This window comes from Tachysurus fulvidraco, chromosome 1, assembly GCF_022655615.1.
Source record: "Tachysurus fulvidraco isolate hzauxx_2018 chromosome 1, HZAU_PFXX_2.0, whole genome shotgun sequence".
Classification (NCBI taxonomy): domain Eukaryota; kingdom Metazoa; phylum Chordata; class Actinopteri; order Siluriformes; family Bagridae; genus Tachysurus; species Tachysurus fulvidraco.
Window position 1 is genome coordinate 23738392 of NC_062518.1, and position 20933 is coordinate 23759324.

At 35.0% G+C, this 20933-nt stretch overlaps 1 protein-coding gene and 1 long non-coding RNA gene across 5 annotated transcripts; both read left to right on the forward strand.

The window, feature by feature from the left end:
* The first annotated feature begins 451 nt into the window (after nt 1-451).
* Nucleotides 452-10450, forward strand: LOC113664095. Of its 3 annotated transcripts, none has more exons than XR_007144130.1 (5): nt 452-1237; nt 5947-6048; nt 6858-7007; nt 7394-7910; nt 8209-10450. It is a non-coding gene; the product is annotated as an uncharacterized LOC113664095 (long non-coding RNA). The 3 variants fall into 3 exon arrangements; XR_007144131.1 differs by having other exon boundaries at nt 459-1237; nt 7394-7448; nt 7828-10450; XR_003445599.2 differs by having other exon boundaries at nt 461-1237; nt 7394-10450.
* Nucleotides 10451-14980: 4530 nt separating this feature from the next.
* LOC113664096 lies at nt 14981-19893 on the forward strand. 2 transcript variants are annotated; one of them, XM_047819521.1, is made up of 5 exons: nt 14981-15750; nt 16423-17407; nt 17506-17664; nt 18752-18844; nt 19078-19893. In XM_047819521.1, the coding sequence occupies exons 2-5, from the start codon at nt 16664-16666 to the stop codon at nt 19390-19392; spliced, it is 1311 nt and encodes a 436-aa protein (XP_047675477.1). In that variant the 5' UTR covers nt 14981-15750; nt 16423-16663; the 3' UTR covers nt 19393-19893. The 2 variants fall into 2 exon arrangements, with proteins under 2 accessions (XP_047675477.1, XP_027035503.1); XM_027179702.2 differs by having other exon boundaries at nt 14981-17407.
* Nucleotides 19894-20933: the final 1040 nt, after the last annotated feature.

Here is a 20933-nt window from a genome sequence, read left to right on the forward strand (position 1 = left end):
TACGCACATTCTGGAGACAAAGGGAATTGATGACACAGATGGTGAGGTCGTGAACTGAAGTTAGATTGTAGAAAATTCATGTGAGAAGAACGATTATAAGAATTAATGACATTTAATTTTCACTCCATTTCATACGTTATATACACATTATCATGAAGATTAAATCTAACAGTGTTATTTGTGCCGATTGTTTTAGGCTATATACATTTAGTAAAATCCAAACATAATTCAAAATGTATTAAAAATGTAACCCTCGTACTACTTTTATTAGGAATATCTGCATATAAAAGCTTATTTTTTAATAACTGCCCTATTCAGATATTTGTGGCTGAAAAGGTTTGTTTATAATAAGGTTTAAGTACACTATTCATTAAACTGTTGTGTTTAAAGAGATTTACATTTTTTTTATGTGATCTGAAAATGAGTGTGTATCCCTTTAATTCGTCAGTGGCGGCGAAAGAGTTGAGAAACTGTGTGTATACACTAAAGTTTGGCTTAAGTGCACTGTGAAGACATGTGCTGGTTACTATCTAGTTTGTTATTTTTTCTGTGATTGGATGTTTATTATTTTATACCCACCCATGCATATGAGAGTGCAATGTGTTTGGTTGGTAATGTGTCAATCAAAAAAAGAGAGAGATTGAGACGAGTCGCGTTCGAGAGAGTGGCGGAAGCAGAAACGCTCGTGCAAAACGCTCGTGCTAAATGCGTGTTATATGGATTTGTTTTCTTTATAAACAGTGTTTTAGTTTGTTTATGCTTTAATGTTAACCAGGAGATGTGTTAACGGACCGTGATTTCGTCTTATTAACTGTCGGTGAGACCCTTTTTTTTTTTTGAGAAGAAACTGCCCGGGTGTGTGGAATTGGAGTGCCTCTACATAACGTTACTGGAACGATATACTGCATTCAGCGTATTACTGTGGTATTGCGCTATTTAATACTTTGAGTTGGACACTTCGGGAGATCAGTTTGAGTTACAGTAGCAAAAAGCACTCGGTGGCAAAGACGTGCGTTCATCAAGACTGTTTGTTTTGCCTTGGTTCGCGAGAAACGTACCACTATTCGCCGAGGATCGTGTGTGATGTCTCCGCTTAGAGTGTGAGTGGTCACTGGGAGCACAGGTACCTGTTATTTCTGTTGGTTTTGGCTCATTTGAGTGAAGAGGCCGGTGTAATCGTTTCAAAGGCCACAACGCACGCAAGCAACGACACAGGCCTGCATCGGGGGGTGGTTGGGTGAGTGAGTGTTTGCTTGTGTGAGTGGGCCCACTAAAATTTATGTTGAATTTACACTGTGGTACTATTGGTGTTGGTTTAGAGTGTACAGTTGCTCCGTTACTAAACTAGTTAACAGTAAGAGTACTTAAGTATTTTCTTGAGTGCATATTCATTGCTGGGTTTTTTTGTGTATTCAAAGTGAAGTATTTGAACTGTTTACATTGTTTATTCAGTAAGTGGACAATAATTCATTTCGTTAAAACCTATTGACTATTGTTATTCATACCTATATATTGTTATACCTATTTCACTTACACTTACTTACTTAAACATATAAATATAGATATTCTATAATTCATATCACAATATATTTTATATAGAAAAATAAATACAAAAACTGTTTCATGAATGTTTTTCTTTATTGTGTATTTAAGAGTCCAGGTATCAGAGTATTTTTAATTTCTTTAGTCGAGAGACCCCAAGTTATTGAACCCGTCGCCCCACCCTAAAGAGCTTAGACTTGACCCAACTAAGTAGGGCAGGGGGTGCTACAAAAATAAAATAATAATAATAATAATCAGCGCTACTCCGTCCAGGGTGCATACTGCCTTGATGCCCAATGACGCCTGAGGATAGGCACAGGCTCCCCGTGACCCGAGTAGTTCGGATAAGTGGTAGAAGACGAATGAATGAATAAATACTCAGCGCTGCCTTACAGTCACATTGTCCACAACGGGAGCGCAGGAGGAGATGGCGTGACTACATGTGATACAGAATAGCATGAAATACCCTTTTATTAGAGAACTGCAGAGCACAGTGTAAAAACGAAACATTTTCCTTAATGTACATATATCATAAAATGTCAAAGTCTGCAAATACAGTCATGAAGCACAATCGCTACTCATCATCAGTCCTAACTATTACGATGTTCATTACAAAACTATAACATCTAACATCAGCTCACTATAACATTTCCGTCTTAAATTTTCGCCCACAAATTAATTCTGTGATTTTCTCAAGGTGTTAACGATCAGTCTAATTTCTAGAAACATATAAATCCTCCCGTGACCCGGGTATGTAATGCTTCATGATGGCACTGCTGGCACTGTTGGAGGATTACGCCAATGGCAGAATAAGGAGAGAACAATTTTTCAGGGACCATGATGATTTCCTGGCCCATGATGATGACTGGTAATAAGACAATTTAGATTCCCTAGAGCTGTGCTCTTAGATCTATGTGTTGAATTGGGTCCAGTATTAGAGAGGGCAACACACCGGTACCATGCCATGCCAGTCCAAATACAAGTCCTCACCACTCTGGGGTTCTTGGCAACCGGCTGATTCCAGCGGGAATTGGCAGACAGGTAAATTATTTATATAAAAAAAACTATAAGTAATCCTCAACTTTGTGTCTAAGACCTTTTTGTATATGAAATAATTCTATTGGAATCTATCATTTCACCCTTTAGGTCTGGTATATTACAGCCGTCCCTGACTGCCATAATATCTGTCGTTTTGAATGGTATACTTAATATGGGTAGTCGATACATCAGTGCGAGAACAGCCCGAAATTAAAATGCAATTTGCAGCAATGTCTGGTTTCCCAAATGTAATCGGCGCAATTGACTGCGCTCATGTTGCTTATGTTAACAGAAAGCATGTGCATTCTATTAATGTGCAAATCATATGTGACTCCAACATGACCCTCACAAACATTGTGGCATGCTGGCCTGGTTCAACACATGATTCCTTTATTTTGACACATAACAGTGTAGGAAACAGACTAAATGCAGGCGCAGTACGTGATGGCTGGCTTCTTGGTGAGTTTAACCATATTAAAAAATAGAAAATGTAACAATTTTGTTTTTAATATAATTATAACAATGTTGCTTTTATATATAATTGTATAATATATTTATAATTATACATAAATAAAATATAATTATAACCTGCAGGCGACAGTGGCTACCCCCTGAGACGCTGGCTCCTCACCCCATTTTTAAACACGCAGAGCACAGAAGAAACTCATTATAACAAGGTCCACTCTCGTGCACGCGCAGTGATTTGCAGTGACTATTTATGGTTAAAAATGGGCGTGTACAGGGTGGGATTTCATGCTGGTTCACGTACGCACATCTGTGGGTGATCTGTGATTTATAAAGGGAACATTGCTTACACACGTAAAAATGTGCGTACGCACGGTTTTATAATTCGGAATTTTTTTTGCCGTACGCCATTTTTGGCTTTTGGGCGTATGTAAACATTTAGTGGGGATCCTACGCACAGTTTTATAAATGAGACCCCAGGAATTGGTCTGTATTGGTTATACCATCTGTAGAGATAATGCTATGTGGAGAGAATGTTTCCTGTGTAAAACTGTAAAACATATTAAAGTACACGCCTCATATAAAATGAAGCAACAACACTCACACACATTGCAGTGGTAAATTACAGAGACTTACACTCCATCTCAACAGAAGTGACAAAGCAAACAGAAGTGACAAAGCAAAGCAATTCTTATATCCTGAAAAGCCTAAAACTTTTTCCTTACATCTGGAGATTTCCTCATTACCTTATTGCTGGTCTGACTGAATAATCTTAGATACTTTATATACAGTAATTCAGTGTTATATATGTGGAGTCACGGCTTGTCTAAATTAATTACAAATTGCTCTGATCTACTGGAACCAAATTTCCATTTAAATCCAATCTTGTTTTCCCTAATTTGACCTAGTTTGGTTGCTTATATCTGTTTTTCTGATTCCATCAAATTAGAATAGAATATGAAATATATATATATATATATATATATATATATATATATATATATATATATATATATATATATATATATATTCTATTCTAATTGCATATATATATATATATATATATATATATATATATGAATATATATGAATATGAATATATATAATGTAGCATTAATGTTCTAACTGTAATAGTACAAGATGTCCAGAACAGAGCGTTTACTGGGTTTCTGATCCTCACTGTTTCTGGGTCCATTTATAACCAGTCACACAATTTTTATAATATTAGTTCAGCTCCAATATTGTGTTCATAAAAATACACTGTTTCTACACTTAATGGTTAAATGCTGGTTAATCTGACAGACTGATGATGAAGTGAAGGTAAACATGCAAATAGCTCCATATTGTGAGAAAAGCATGTCTCTACTGATCCAGTATATATGCAGGACAGTGTGGTGTTGCTGCCTTCACTTGATACACTGGTTTCTAAAGCTTTCTTATAAAAACAAAAACAATTATATTGTGACATTTTAATCATAAAAGACAATCTGCACATAGAAATTGTGCTTCATGTATAATGATTTTGACTTACCAAGATCAGTCATAGTGAAGAAAACCTTGTTAGTTGTAACTTTAGAAATAAACCTCAGTGTTGTGTCTGTAATGTCCCCACATTTAGCTTCACACACTCGTATTTATTCATCATCATCACTACAGTATTATGCTTCATCTCATTTTATTTATTTAGTCTGCTTTTAACACTTGAAAACTAAAAAAAAAATTCCATCAGCAATTAAATTACAATAGAACTAAAGGTTAAAGCCATTGAATTCATCTTTTTACTTCTCTCTTGTAACAAATTGTGTTCAGGTTTTCTCATCTTATAATGAAAATTTGCTTTGTGTCATTCATTATAAATATTAAAAATCCTGCATTCAGGTAAAGTACTATTTTCTCAGATTTTTGCTGATTTATTATATCATGCCTTATTTCAACATTGCAGAAAGAGAAAAGTGTTCAAAGCCTCAGATTCCCAAATGTATTGTTCCATAAGTGAATGACTTCCTCTTAAACCTTATATATACAGGTTAAAATAAACCCTAAATATACAGACCAGCTTTTATGTCTTTGACTTTGATAAAACTACTTTAAACCTTGTGGAATTAAGCCTTGAAAAATCCCCGAATCTGCTATGAGACCTACAGATTATATAATAAAGTTTAAACCCACTGTACTTTATAAACAATATAAAGTAAACAATATATATAACAATATGCAGACAAAAATGTTCATTCATTCATTATTCATCATCAGTAACTGCTTTATCCTGGTCAGGGTTGCGGTGGATCTGAATTATATCCTAACTCCACTGGGCATAAAACAGAAAATAGATCCTAGATGGGACACAAGTCCAAAGCAGGAAATGATGTACACACACATTTACACACGTATTCAACTTAATAATGTGATAATTCAGACAATCAGCTACAGGAAGCTTTGATAAAGTTGGAATCAAAAGGCTAGAGCCATCCCTAATCACATAATTATGTTTTAGATTCTCTGTGTACATTCATCAAAGTGGTGTACAAGCAATAACCATAAATCATAAAACAAGGAAAAGGTAAATCCACTAACAGTTTCCTTATTCAAATGATTCTTTCTTATTGCATCTGTACAAGCCAACTAGTGCTAATATATTAACATTTGATTTATAAATATATACTATATGTATTTATATGCAAATCAAATCTAATTTTATTTGTCACATACATATATACTTATGGTGTATAAAAAGATATTCACATAAATGAATCAATCAAACAATGAATCGATGAATCAATAAATCAGCCAATAATTGTGAATAATTCTTTTCTGTCTACAAATACCATTATTATTTTTTAAAATGAGAGTATAATGATGGGCTTGAAGTTTTTCTATTACATTTTCTTTCATTTATATTAGTTCAGTTACTGAGCCTGACTGTCTGTGGAAGAAGCTGGTACAGAGTTTGGCAGATGTTCTCATTTCTTCTTCCAGTCTGGGGAGGTGATGTTCACAAAACTGGTGAGTTTATAAATGTACACTTTCTGGTATGAATCCTTCATTGAACTAAGAGAGACCCTGATGATATTTTCAGTGGTGTTCATTATCTGTTGTAGTGTCTTGTGCTTTAAGACAGCATGTACTTTTCATATTAAACAGTGCTACAGCTGCACAGGATGCTCTTTATGTCTCCCATGAATGCAGCGAAGATGGGAGGTTGGTGTTTTCTCTCATATGTCTGCAAGAAATTAAGATAAAGCTGAGATGTTCTGTCTCAGACTTCAATCCTGTTTCAGCAGAGCAGCACAGGTTGATCTTCAAGTTTATTTGTATAGCGAGTTTTTTTTACAATGGGCTTCGTCTCAAAGCAGCTTTACAGAACATAAACATAGAGCAGAAGTTAAACATAAGGAGAAAAAAGAATTAATATATTAAAAATTAAGATAAGGTAAGGAAGAAACCTTGAGAGGAACCAGACAAAGGGGAACGCATCCTCATATGGGTGGCACTGGGGGTGTGATTACAAATATACAGTCAAACAAGTGTTGAATTGGTGTAAAGATCACATGGAGTTCAGATCTCCACTTGGTATTATAGAGTCCAACTGGAGCTGGTAGATCTGTATCTGATTTTTTAAAGTGATGTCACTGTATTAGGAGCTTCAGCATCATCAGAAACAGCCATGATAATGTATGATAGTCATGATAAATATTATAGTACATTTTTAGCATTAGTATGATAATTTTGGTGATTTATTTATTGACTTTTTAAAAAATTGATTGACTTTCTAAAAACAAACCCTGTTCTTTTAAATTTTTTTATATTTATAGTGGCCCTCAAGGACGAGGCACAAAAAAAATAGATGTCAACTTTAAAAACAATCCATACAAACAGCAGCAACAAAATACAGGCAACTTTAAATGGAATCTAGCAAAGGAGAGAATTAACCTTCTGGACCACTATAATTAACCATTGAAGGGGTGAGTTAAATATATTTTTATACAGAATTACTGGTATTAATATATACAGCTCAAATACTTTGGTATTTAGAACATAATGAATTAGATTTCATTTATTAATTCTTAATAAATGAATAAATAAATAAACCCTCAGTGCGAAGCAAATCAGTAACATTCTTCACATTGGTTGGTCTTTGTTCAGAGAAATATTTTTCAGTATTATAAAGATGCTTAAAGGACCAGTTAATTAATAACAGTGTATTATTTAAACGTTATAGAATAATTTATAGCATTTTTTATTTACCAGTTCACTGTTTTTTATGAATGATTAATATTGTTGTAGTGATGTCAGCAATTTGAGCTTTACTGTACTCAAACAACAACAGTAGAGTTTATTATTGTTCCAGAAATTATGGATGATCTTCAAAAACAAATTGACATCATAGACAGATGACTGAAGAAGTGAGTGTAAACATGTAAATAGCGCTATCTTGTGAGAAATGCATGGCTCTGCTCCAGTCATGTGTAGTGCTTTTTGTACAGTGTGGTTGGGATCCTCCTGAGTTTTAGTTGTTGAGTTTATCTCTGTGGATTTCTACATAAAATGTGTCTGGAAAGTCCTGCTTCATTGTTCTTTGTGAGAAAACACTGTCAGTGATTAAAGATTATATAGATTATTGTTTTTTTTTTATCACTTATTTGAAATCAGAACATTTATCTAAATGTGTGATACTTTTCTGCAAATGGCACATGATACAGTAAAGGATTTAAATGTGCAAAGTAAACACATCAAATGTAATCACATCTAAACACATTTACATGTTTGGTTTTACTTCCAAAGTCTATTCCAGTTAACATCAAAGGAAGAAGCAAGATGTGAGGCAGAAAAAGAAATGTTCTGTTGTAAATATCCCTTTACTTGTGGTAAATACTTCCATAGATATATTTTGTCTTTATTTTAATGTGTTTTAAGTTCTTTAGTGTTTAAAGTTTTCATTAATATGTATATATGTGCAGTCGCAGGTATGTGTTCCTTACTATTTTAGTTATTCACTTTTATTCACTGCTCCTTTAAAATATGTAAAATGAAAATAATTATTTTGATAAACAGATTTCTTTGGTGTTGTGTGTCTCTGTTTACACAGTTCATTATTTATTATTCAGAAATGAGTTACATGTCTGTCTTTGTGCTTATAGTGTTGTTTGTTGCAATTTTTTTCAGAGTTGCACTAAATGGGATTCGAAACCTGGTCCAGACAATCATTTTCAAGCTTCTACTTAAAGTGTAGGGCTGTGAATTCTGTGTATTTGCCTCTACGAGTTTATTCCAAATAAATTACTAAATTACTGAATTATGAACTGAACTATTTTTATGGGATTTTATGTCTTAAAAAACTTAAGATAGATTAAATGTTAGCTCTCAAAACAATCAATCAATCTTTATTTATAAAGCACATTTAAAAACAGCAGAGGCTGACTAAAGTGATGTACATCAAATAAAAAACACAATTTAATCTTTGTAAAAAACATTAATAAAATAATTAAACAATCATAACATTAAAAAACAACATGCTAGGATGACAATAACTCAACAACAAAAAATAAAATAAAAATAAAAATCAGGGATTGTTAAAAGCTAAGGAAAAGAAATATGTTTTCAAGGATGACTTGAATGTGGAAATAGAAGGGGCAAGCCGAATATATAAAGGTAGGCTATTCCATAATTTGGGTCCCACAACTGCAAAGGCCCGATCACCTCGTTTTTAAGGTGAGATCGTGCTACAACAAGTAAGCATTGGTCACACGATCCTGTTTCTTGACGGGGAATGACGCGAGAGTAGACTGGTCAAATACTCAGGGGCCAGATTATTTAGTGCTTTGTAAACGTAAAGTAAAATTTTAAAATCAACTCTAAATTTGACGGGAAGCCGGTGTAGGGCTGATAACATGGGAGTAACTGATTCATGATTGGGCATCTTAGTGAGAAGTCTAGCTGCTGAATTTTGAACAAACTGTAATAGAGAGAGAGAGAGAGGAGTTTGAGAGTTGCAGTAGTCTGGACATGATGTAACGACTGTATGGATCAATGTTTGGAAATCACTTTGGGATAAAATGATTTTACTTTGGAAAGCTGTCGGAGATGGAAAAAGCTGGATTTTACGACAGCATTAATCTGTTTGTCGAATTTAAGGTTGTGATCAAAAAGAACACCCAAGTTCCTAGTGCAGAGGGTTTCACGAGGGTTTTACGTAGGTTCGAATAGGATATTTCAGTTTAAATAAAATTATTAGAGAGCTGAAATTATTAGATGTTAAGTTCCTTCAGGCAAGCCAAAAGTGGGTGTATGCTGTGTAAGAAATAAAAATGTGTTGTGTAAAAATAAGATGATGATGTTGAAGATCTTAATGAAGAACAAGAAGTTTATTCCAGCATAGCAGTGACAAAATACATGACGTACTTTGGGTTCGTCAGAGTCAGTAAGAACCCCGAGCAAATCCTGCTCAAGCATTATATACGGTTTTCCCTTTTAGTAATTTAAATGAAGTTCCACTTTGAATGTGTATTGAGTGTAAGAACTGATTGTCTCCCAAATGGCTGGGCTACACCTTGTTGTCTAGCTGATGTCTTTAAATGTTAATCTTGATCACGTACACCTTGTCTTGGTATTGTTACAATTCTTATCAACCAAATGGTCACTTTAAATGGTAATCGCGGCCAGGTAGACCTTGCATTATGACATAATGACTAACATATTATATAATAACATATTATTATATATTTTAGTAACTCAAAATCAAATTCTGGTACATCTTCCTCAAAGACTAATTGTCTGCTGGATTCAATGACATTGTCTGTAGAGTGAATTTAACATATGGAAAGTAATATTTTCCTATGAACCAAGCTGTCTCTGGAATTATACAAAGTAAAGTAACCTTAATCGGACCAAGTGTTTATCATGTGGTTATCATTAACAAAGATAGAAAAGTGATCATGACTAGTGGTGACATGTTTTCTGTGTGAAACTATTACTCTTGTAAAATTATTGTGGACATGTTAGATCGATTTCACAAGCCTCATAATTAGTTTGGGGTGCCCCACATAATGGTTGTTTTTCCAAGGCATCAATCTTGCAAATAAAACCAATGTAGTTTTGTCACAGCGTTCTATGTCCAGTCCTCACCATTCTCCTGTTGGTATCTGTGTGATAAACCTAAAAGTCCTTTAAGTCCATTCTTTAATACATTCTTCTGTAATATTCCCAAATTGTCCATGCTTAGAATCCTTTCTAACAATTTTTCAAATCCTTTCCAATCCTTGAGATTTTTTACTTGAAGATGTTCTCTGAAAAGGTTGTAGCGATTTTGGCTCGCGAAGCAAGGTAAATATTTATAAGCAACTAAAACGTGTTATAGTGACTTCCAAATATTTTAACCTAAGTTGAAATTAACGGTACTGGAATTAACGTTACGCTTATTTGGTCTGTTCGTCCGGCGAACAGGCCATGTACCTTTATTAATTCTATGAAGGCGGTATCTTCCTGGCCAAGAAAGATTCGCTTTCCTTTTACTGTATACCGTAATTTAAATTAAATTAACTCAATAGAGCATGTAGTTCAGACCCGATGTTGCAGGTACCTTAATTTGTGAGCGAGACTCAGAGACAAATCACCTGTGGCTCAAAATCATGACATTTAATGAATGAGACAAACACAACATAAAACTAACTACACAAACAAACAAAAGAAATAGGGAAAACGAAAATTAAAATAAAATAAAGCAAAAGAAATTAAAATTGGGGAAAGGGAGGAAGAGACTGGAAAGAAGAAACTAGAGAAAGGAAGGAAAGGAGTGGCAAACTTTTAGATGACTTTAAAGTTTGATCCAGGGTGTATTAAGACGGTATGGCACCTTTCATGCTCAAATAAAATACACCAGTGCTTGAAAAATGAGTAACCGATAATTTTGTGGTCATTTGGATACTAAACATGCAGGGTAATGACGGTATGAAGGCAGCGGTACATTACATACATAGATCATTAATCAAGGCAAAGATAAAGGCAAAGAAACAAAAATGAAACATGAACAAGATGCACTTTCATTAGGGAAGTAAAAAGAAAACGATAGCTTCGTATACATTCTGACATCAGACCTTAAAGGGGCATACGGCATTAGAACAGGTATACATTAACATGCCATGATCAGTAAGATATGATGATAGAGTATAACGGATTTTAAAATACAATGTTGTTTTCTGACACATGAATAAAATACACCCTTGTCAGGAAATTAAGGAGCAAATAATTTTAAGTCAGGCAAGCCTTAAAAGAAGAAACACATTACAAAAAGGGTTATAAGAATGAGAACCTTAGAGTACCTTATCTTGGGTTTTATTAGTAGACGGAATGTCTCATTGTGTTGTGTGTGTGTGTGTGTGTGTGTGTGTGTGTGTGAGAGAGAGAGTTCTGTTTGCAGGCCCCAATGAGCCGCATGGGGTTATCTGGTCTTTGTGGAGACTCCAGACATTCTGGAGCCAGGTGTGGGTGTAAAACTGGGTTGCTCATCGGTTAATTGAGGAGTAGATGTAGAAATTTAGGGTGCCTGGGACATGAAATCTAAAATGACTGGTACAAGACGCTACAAGGTGATGAACTGGTTGCAACAGCACTGTGATACCTTAGGAACGCTGTTGTCAACAAGACCTTATACATTCCTGTTACACTATTCCTCTGGGTCTGGAGATCATGCTGTAAGGTTCACCAAGACCGGAACATGGATCCATTGTAGATAAGCACTTTGGGACAGCGTTGGGCACTGCTGTCATGAGAGCTGCCTTTCTTGTCCATCCCCACATCTTTATTTATTTTTGACCTGAAAAACACTTGAAAACATACTGTAATGAATTTATACCCCCCACTTCTTTAACACAACACACAAAAAACATTACAAAGACATACAACATAAACTTGCCTATTTACATGGCCCTTGTGACTGCCATCAGTTTTTTATGATATTAATGAATCTATGTGGAATGATCTCTTATCAGGTTGTCAGTTTTTAGTTATGTGATGTGAATCTCTGCCTAATCTCTCCCGGTGAGCAGACCATGGGCCCTCGTTTTGGTAATTCTTTACCACATCGTCATCACTACTTTCAAATTTGTGATGGTGCACATTCTGACCAGAATGCATTTTGTTTTTCTGACTTTGCCAAATTTGTTGAGTAGTTTGGTGAAAAACAACAGGCAAGGAGTTGCACAGATTTTTGAGCTCCTTTCTCAGTCTGTTTACTGTAGCCTGTAACTGGTTTAAATCCGTTTTGGAGCCTGAACTCTTAAGGGACAATTTGCATTCCCTTGAAATATGTCCCTCTTTGTCACATGAATAACACACCAGGAGGTTATCAGGGTTACAAGAGGGTAGTCTTTCCTATATCTCCAGTAGTGTAGGTCTCTTTTTTTCCAGGAAACCTTGCTGGCTCTATTCTTACTGAGGTTTTTAACACCTACTGTTGAAACAGGATGGGACTTCTTTGAGTTAGCATTGTTGTTGAAAAACTGTGTCATTTTAGTAATGATGTCGTTATAATCAGAGAGATGGGTTACAAACATCGACACAGCAGAACGGGTGAGTGAGTCACATTTGTTAATCAAAGCAGATTTAAAACTGACACCATTCGGTGTGATGTCAGGATTGCCACTGAAAGTTTTAAATGTCTCCAATAATCGCTCTGAAAATGCCATGGGGTGCTCCCCTGTCCTCATGTGCACATCCGAAATTTTATCCCAGTCAACTGACATTACACCTAGGACTTCAAGCAGTGCCTGTTTCCTCGCTAACTTATTGGCAGTTTTAGTTTTGACTTTCTGATTTAACAACACACACGCATCACCATCTGTGAATTTGTAAATGTCAGCATATAGCTCAAAAACCTTTAGAAAGTCTAATGGATCTTGTTTCGCAGGATCAAATTTACCAATACATTTAATCACAGCTTCTAGCTCATTGGGTTTAAACCCTCTGACTATAGTAGAGGTCACTGGTTCCTCTGCTCTTTCACTACATAGTTGTAGTCAAGTGAACTGGAGCCATGGGGAACTTAACTGTACAATCAGAGAATTGACTGCTGACTGACTGAGAATCTATTTCTAGTTCTCATCACTGCCTAACATTTCAGGAACCTGATTACTCCACATGCCACATACAGATGTCTTACTGCTGCTAGTTTCAGTTGTGGCATTTTCTGGAATTGACAAGCAGGCTTTGCTTCCTCTAAATCTTTGAACAATGTTTCCACAGATGAACTAAGTATGCTGTTGTTAGTTTTAAAGCGTGCAATCTTACTCTGCATTCTAATCGTTTCTTCTTTCCAGAGTATTTCACTCATCTGGTAATCTCTTTTAGAGATTATCCCATCATCTAGTTTAGATTGCAGCTGCTCGTTTTCAGCCTTTAATGCATTTAAAGTCTTTCTAGTGACTTTGTACGATGCAAGAACTGCTTGCAATGCATCAATGACAATCTGTCCTTTTTTGTTCTTGGGCATTTTAGGATCTTAAAACTTAGAAATAGCCCACTCATGCGGTTTATCAACGATGTTCTCTATTCCATCAAACATTCCCTGAGAACCCTGTTTAGCGATATACTTAATCAGCTGTTCCATTTTTACAGACTCACAGCTTTCCTTAAATCTTAGTCTTTAAACTTTACACAGTTTCTGTGACTATAAGCTGTTTAGTTAACCGTTAGTCAATTTATTCACAGCTCCAGTACTTCGGACGCAAATGAACAAAACAGCCACAATACGTCGGGCTTTTGAACTCAAAAGTCTCACTGCTTCGGACACAGACACACTCCGTCTGGCCTCAAGTTCAACTACAGTAACACTCACAAATAACACGCACAACTCAAAAACACTCACAAACAGTAACTCTCACAAACTCAAACAGTTTAAAATAAAACAGTGACAGTACCTCGGACCAAACCACCGTACGTCAGGTTTTTGTTATATTTTAAAAGTCTTCTTGGCCACAGCACTTTTGGACTTAAAACGTTAGTTTAACACAGTCACAGTACGTTGGACAAAACCACAGTACGTCGGGTTTCTTTGCGTTAAAGCCTAACCGTTTACTTAACCACAGTACATGGACTTGGATTACAACGTAAATTTAAAACACTGTTACAGTCTGTCAAACAACACCACACTACCTTGGGTTATTGCTTTAAACTCTACAGAGCCGCGGTGCGTGGGGCTCTTTACACTATTACTGTTTCACTTACTTAAGAAACACTTTTAGCTATAATTCAACTGCCACACTGCCTGGGGCTGATTCAGTTACTTTAGAATCTTAACAGAATTTTAACAAACACACAACAAGTTTCAGTTACTTTAGAAACCTATCAGCTTAAGCACTTTGCTTCAGTTACTTTAGAAACAACAATTCACATACAACTCTGTCACCACACTGCGTCAGGTTAATTCAGTTCCGTTAGAATCTTAAACAGAAATGTACAAAATAGGCTTAGCAATAATAACTCAGTAAACTATACTCTATGTTCTATGCTACACTAAAACATTTCTTTTCTAGGTTTTTTTTAAACGAGGGGTTCCCTGAATAAATAAAAAACAGCGTAAAAGAAGAAAATACCGCTTTTCTTACCTTTCCCCACTATTTAATTTTTTTTTTGGAATCCCTCGCTGGGTGGCTCGGCAATATAAGAAATAAAAATGTGTTGTGTAAAAATAAGATGATGATGTTGAAGATCTTAATGAAGAACAAGAACTTTATTCCAGCATAGCAGTGACAAAATACATGACGTACTTTGGGTTCATCAGAGTTAGTAAGAACCCCGAGCAAATCCTGCTCAAGCATTATATACAGTTTTCCCTTTTGGTAATTTAAATGAAGTTCCGCTTTGAGTGTACGAGCTGAATGTCTCCCAAATGGCTGGGCTACACCTTGTTGTCTAGCTGATGTCTTTAAATGATAATCAGTCACGTACACCTTGTGTTGGTATTGTTACCATTGTTATCAACCAAATGGTCACTTTAAATGGTAATCACGGCCACGTAGACCTTGGCTTGGTATTGTTATCTACCATTTAAAGTGACCACTTGGTTATTGCGGTCACGTAAACCCTTTGTTTGTGGTGATCCTTAATGTCCTGCTGTCGTTCCCATATTTATAATTGAATCAAGTTTATACGTTTAGAGTCCTAAACATATTACCTTATGATACTTCTCAGGAATGAGCTCTTTTAGATGTGTACCTTGGAGTGGAATTTGGGTGCAATTTCTGTAATTTCTTACAGCTTTTTCGGTCATTATGTTTTAAAGCTGTATGTCGTCAGCATATAAATGAAAATACACTCCATACTTATTGAAAATAGAGGCAAGTGGAAGCATATACTGAATAGAGTAAAAAAAAACTGGTACAAGGATTGATCCTTGAGGAACTCCAGAGTTAAGCAGTACACTGTAAAAAATCCAACTTGCAAATTGTTAACTCAATTTAAAATTATGTTAGGTGGACAAATTTTTGAGCACAGTGTCGAGTTTACTCATAAAAGAGAGTTAACTGCATGTTTAGTACTATTTTGTCCAATGAAAATAAACTATTAAGTTGGGAAAATGTAATATTTTGATTTATTAATTCAAGCGTTTAACTTCCTGTCATTGCGCATGCGCAGTCTGTTTCCGTAGCATTTTGCACAGGGTTTCCCCTCATCAGCCACATTTTAGAAGGGGCTGAATGTGCTCTGGTTCAGGTAAGCTTTATTTTAGTTTTATTATCGAAAATAACCTAAATAAATTACACAAAAGCTTAATGTATAATGTAAAGTTATGTTTTGGAAAGGTTTTTTATGGAATGTAGTGATATTTTCCAATGAGCTCAGACAGCTTACGTGCTTCATTTGAAGGTCATGTTCATGTCACTTTGTAAAATTTGAATGAAATGTATCAAATAACACGATTTTATTGTGTAATTTGTAGTTATCCCTGTCTAAACCATGTACAGAAAAGGTGATTGAAGATATTTTATGCCACTACAACTGTCAAGCTGACCAATCTTTAATCACAGAAATCACTAAAGCTGTTCATAGAACAAATCCTCTTTACGCTACCACTGACAAAGGAACCTTATCTACTGATCATAAACGCAAAGTATATTACAAACAAAACTTTGATGTTGTTGAACCTGTTGAATTTGTATTCAGTAGACCAAAAAAACAAACATTTGTTTATGTTCCTATTCTTGAAGTCTTAAAAAGATTTCTATGTCATAGTGAGACTGCTGAAAAGACTTTTTCTAATGCTACCACAGATGAATATCTAGGTAGAAATCTCATGGTGTCACCTAAACATTTTTTGTTACATTAAAGCGTGTTCCCCTCTCTCCCCAGATTTCTAGCAGCACTAAATGGTATATTTTGTTTCAGAAAACCATAATGTTGCATAATGAGTGATTGTGACTCCAGAGTGCATAAAAAAGCTGACACTTCCCTCATCCCCACTCCCCTCAAGTGCCATCATCAGTAGATGAGCTCAAAGAAATTCTTTGTGACAAACTGAAAATTGATCAAAACTTTGTGATCCAGTACGAGGACCCTGATTTTGATTTTGCAAAGTAACATAGAAGAACTTCCATCTGATAAGGTCACACTGAAGATTATCTGGGAAATGTTCAAAATAGCATCAGTAAAAGAACCGCCAAGAAACGAAAGCACAGGGTCTGACACTGATTTTACACTAGACACAGCAAGCATCCCATCCAATCTGTCCAGTCCATCTTCCACAGTCAGGGAAGAGCGTTGGCCACCCGTTTTCCAAATTCCAAATTTCTCTTATGATGTAGAGTTCAGACTGAGGAAAGCTAATGAAGTCTATGAAAAACAGAACACTACCATGGATGTTAAAAGAGATGACAAGTCAGAAATACTGGAGAAGTTGGCAGAAACAATATACTCCTTTAAAGCTAACCCAAGTGACTCTGAAATTGAGCAAGTAGCAGCTGCGTTAGTTTTCAGACATCCATGTTTAAGGGAACTTGGCTGTGACACAGGATGCAAGGGCTGGAAGATGAGCTTAAAATTTAAAATGGGGAATTACAGACAAAAATTACGCAATGCTAGATGTAGTGAGCTTGACAATAAAAGAGATGATGGTTCAAGAGTTCCCCAGAAGAAACCACGAAGATCAGAAGTCAACTTTCTTCCAGACAATCCTGTTGGTTTGGATGAAGAGGCATTGGAACATGAAAGGGAACAGCTTGAGCTTGAAGTCAAGAAGAGGAACATGGACATGACAGTACTAAATTCTAAAATGGAAACTACATTCCGTCTCAGGAGAAAAGAAATTGTCAGTGAGCAGCCTTTGGTCTCTGTCATCAAAGAAAGATGGCCTGGCCTCTTTTTGGAAGAGCAAGTAACTTAATTTTTTTTACATTTTATGTACATTATTTTGTCCTGTTTGTTTATAGATTTTAATCTTGACAAATTTTTTTTCTTCTTTCCCTTCCTCAGGTTTACACAGAGTTCCAAAGGATCACTTGTGTGGACCTTAAAACAGCGTTCATGACAGCTCTTAACAAACATAGCAACACCCTCATCAAAATGTTTCGAGCAAAGAGTAAAGACCTTGGAGATGAGTTGAAAATTTTACTGGACCATTTTGACGAGCAGGTATGACTCCTATACTTATACATATGAATCCTTTTATAATGAGTAGTTATATTTTTCTAATTAAGTATTTAATGTGACACACTTTTGTGACAATTACTTTGTGTTTTTGAGTACCTGAAGATGTATATATATTTATGTATATATATTTATTGTGTGTGTACATATATATATACATACATACATTTGAAGTGGATCAAAACCTTTTATTCAAAGTCCTAAAATCTTCTTCTTGGGACAACGTTGAACTTTTTTGTTCCACTTCAATTGTTGACTACTGTATATACACTACCAGTCAAAAGTTTGGACATGGTAAGATTTTTAATGTTTGAAAAAAAAGTTTTGTCTCTCACCAAGGCTGCACTTATTTAATAAAAAATATAGTAAAAACAGTAATATTGTGAAATATTATTACAATTTAATTATAACTGTTTTCTTTTAGAAAATACTTTAAAATGTAATTCATTCTTGTGTTGGCAAAATGAATTTTCAGGACCATTACTCCAGTCTTCAGTGTCACATGATCTTTCAGATATCACTCTAATATGATGATTTGATGCTCAAGAAACATTTATCGTATACAATTGTACAAAATATTTGTGTACAATATTTATTTTTCAGGATTCTTTGATGAATAGAAAGTTCAAAAGAAAAGTGTTTATCTGAAATACAAAGCTTTTGTAACATTATATACTACCCTTCAAAAGTTTGGGGTCAGTAAGAATTTTAATTTACACAATTTTTTCACAAATTTACACAAAATTTACACAAAGATAGATATTTGGAAGAATGTTTGTAACAAAGCAGATCTCGCCCCCATTGTCTACCACAGTATTTGTTTCCCCTATGGTAGTCAATGGGGGGCGAGATCTGCTTTGTTACAAACATTCTTCCAAATATCTATCTTTGTGTAAATTTGTCCAAATATCTTTCTACAGCAGAACAAAAAAACTCAACAGAACAAATAAATTTATACAGGTTTGGAACAACTAGAGGGTGAGTAAAAGATGATAGAATTTTTTTTTATTTTTGGGTGAACTAACCCTTAAAGGAATCATGCAGAAGTGAAAATGATATTTCCCTTATACAGACAACAGACATCCTATCACACAGACACACTACGGCTCTACAGGGACTCCCCTTGTACCTCAGGGAACGTGACGTAATATTAAAGACTTGTCTGGTAGGTTTTCAGCATTTATTCATCTCATATTTTCATTTGATCATAGTTATTTTATTAAATGCAATATTTAATAAAGGTGCTGACATGGTTTCCTTGTGGCTTGTTTTCATCAAGTGTTTGTCAAGTTAGCACATAATGTGCCATGTTTTGTTTGCAATAGTTTAAAATTTTATTTTTGTAATTATACTTAAGCACAACTATTGAACCATTCATGAAATATATGTAATTCTTAGGACACGGATTTAGAGGAGACTTACACAAGAGTAGTGAAACTGGCCATTCTCACAGTCATGGAGGATAATCTCTCACAGGCAACAAAGAGATGTCTAAACTTCGGCATCATCCTGGAGGAAACCGTGGTCATGGAGGACCTACCTGACTTTCCCACTGCTTTCATGGTACTCTTTGGACTTCTATATGCTCTGAATATTGAATATCTAAAAGGACTAAAATACACATTTGAGGCAGTGCAGAACATCTTTGTGGGATTGGGAGAAAAGTGCACCAGCAGAGTTCAGTCCCTGAAGAATAAGCTTTTTATTGTATAGGGAGTTTAAGATGCATTGAGTTTTTTCAGATGCTCTTATTGTTGGTGGGTACCTTTTGGTATAGTAATGTTTTTTAGATGTTACTGTATATTGTGTAATGGTGAATTTTGAGTTTTAAGTTTTAAGACTTGCAGAGTTAAATTATCTTAAAATTGAAATGTTTATTCATTTAACTGATATTCGTTGATATAGGCCTACTGTTCATTCATACTAAATGTTTCATATTTAGGTGAGTCAGTGCTTTGTAGATGGATGGACTATTTTATAGATCCTTAAAATTTTGACCGTGTGCTGCTGCTTAGTCACCTGTTTCATATTCAGTGGCAGTGTTTTGTACAACTCTTAACTGCAGTGTTTAATTTTAGTTGTAGAGTTGCAGTATTTTAATTTGACAAATTGTAATTGTCATGATGATGACTATACATTTATTTGCATTCAACATGCTTGTGAAAAGGGTTTTAAAACAAATGGCTGTTCGGAATAAATGTTTTGTTGCATTTACACACAGTTTTCAGTTTTTGACTTCGGCGATATTATTCTAGTTTCCAGTCATAACGTATTATTACTTAGTACTAATTTCCAATAGCATTTTTTTCTACAGACTAAAAATGTTGAGTTGGTGCAACTTAAAAAGGTTTGTTATAGAACAGTTTTACCTCTCCAGAAAACAATCAATTATAAGTTCACTCAACTAAACATTTTATGTATAACTGACAACTATATTTGAGTCAGTGTAACTGTTATTTATAAAAGTTGAGTAAACAAGAAAAAGCTAGGGGAAATTAGTACTGTACTAATTAGTTGTACTGGCTTAAAATCTTTTACAGTGTATGGCAGAAGAGGAGTACTGACCTATTGAAACTTTGAACCATCTATTTGTAAGAGCGAAATCATTGTAGAACAGTGCCATGAATGCCCACAGATTTCTCTAAGCACGTAAGGAGTATCTCATGGTCATAGGCAGAGCTAAGACCTAATAAAACACAGATCTTCCAGAGTCAGTTTCCATAAAAATGTCAGTTGAAACGCTCAACAGTTCAGATTCAGTACTGTGTAATGTTTTAAAACCAGACTAGAATGTTTCCTGTACAGAGTTGATGTTTAGATAAATTTGCAGTTGAGTTAATAAATTTTTTTCAAGTATCTTGGAATATAGATTAAAGGCAAAAAAGGCAAATTTGAAATTTAATGAAAATGTGAAAATACAGCAGAATCAAGATTAGGTTTCTTTAGATTAGGTGTTACCACAGCATTTTTGAGATCTTTTGGGAAAGAGCAGGTAGACAAGCATTTATTAAAAAACGTTAAGAGACCTAGATCAACAGTGTCAATAATTTGTCTGAGAAAGAGGGGTGGAATCAGATAGTTGGTTTTAATTTACTGACTATATCCATAAGTGAGGCCAGGTCCATGGGCTCAAACTCAGACCAGGTCGAAAAACGCACTGGAGCATCATAAAATGTTATCACTGAATTTGATATCTGAGATCTTAGAACTGTAATCTTGTCTACAAAATATTTCCCAAAATTTTCAAAGAGAGT

Excerpts from the sequence above, each read along its gene's own strand:
- LOC113664096 (XM_027179702.2), top strand. The coding sequence starts at position 16,664 with ATGTTCAAAATAGCATCAGTAAAAGAACCGCCAAGAAACGAAAGCACA. Across the intron at positions 17,408-17,505 it reads GCCTCTTTTTGGAAGAGCAA|GTTTACACAGAGTTCCAAAG; the intron begins GTAACTTAATTT and ends TCCCTTCCTCAG. Across the intron at positions 18,845-19,077 it reads TAATATTAAAGACTTGTCTG|GACACGGATTTAGAGGAGAC; the intron begins GTAGGTTTTCAG and ends TGTAATTCTTAG.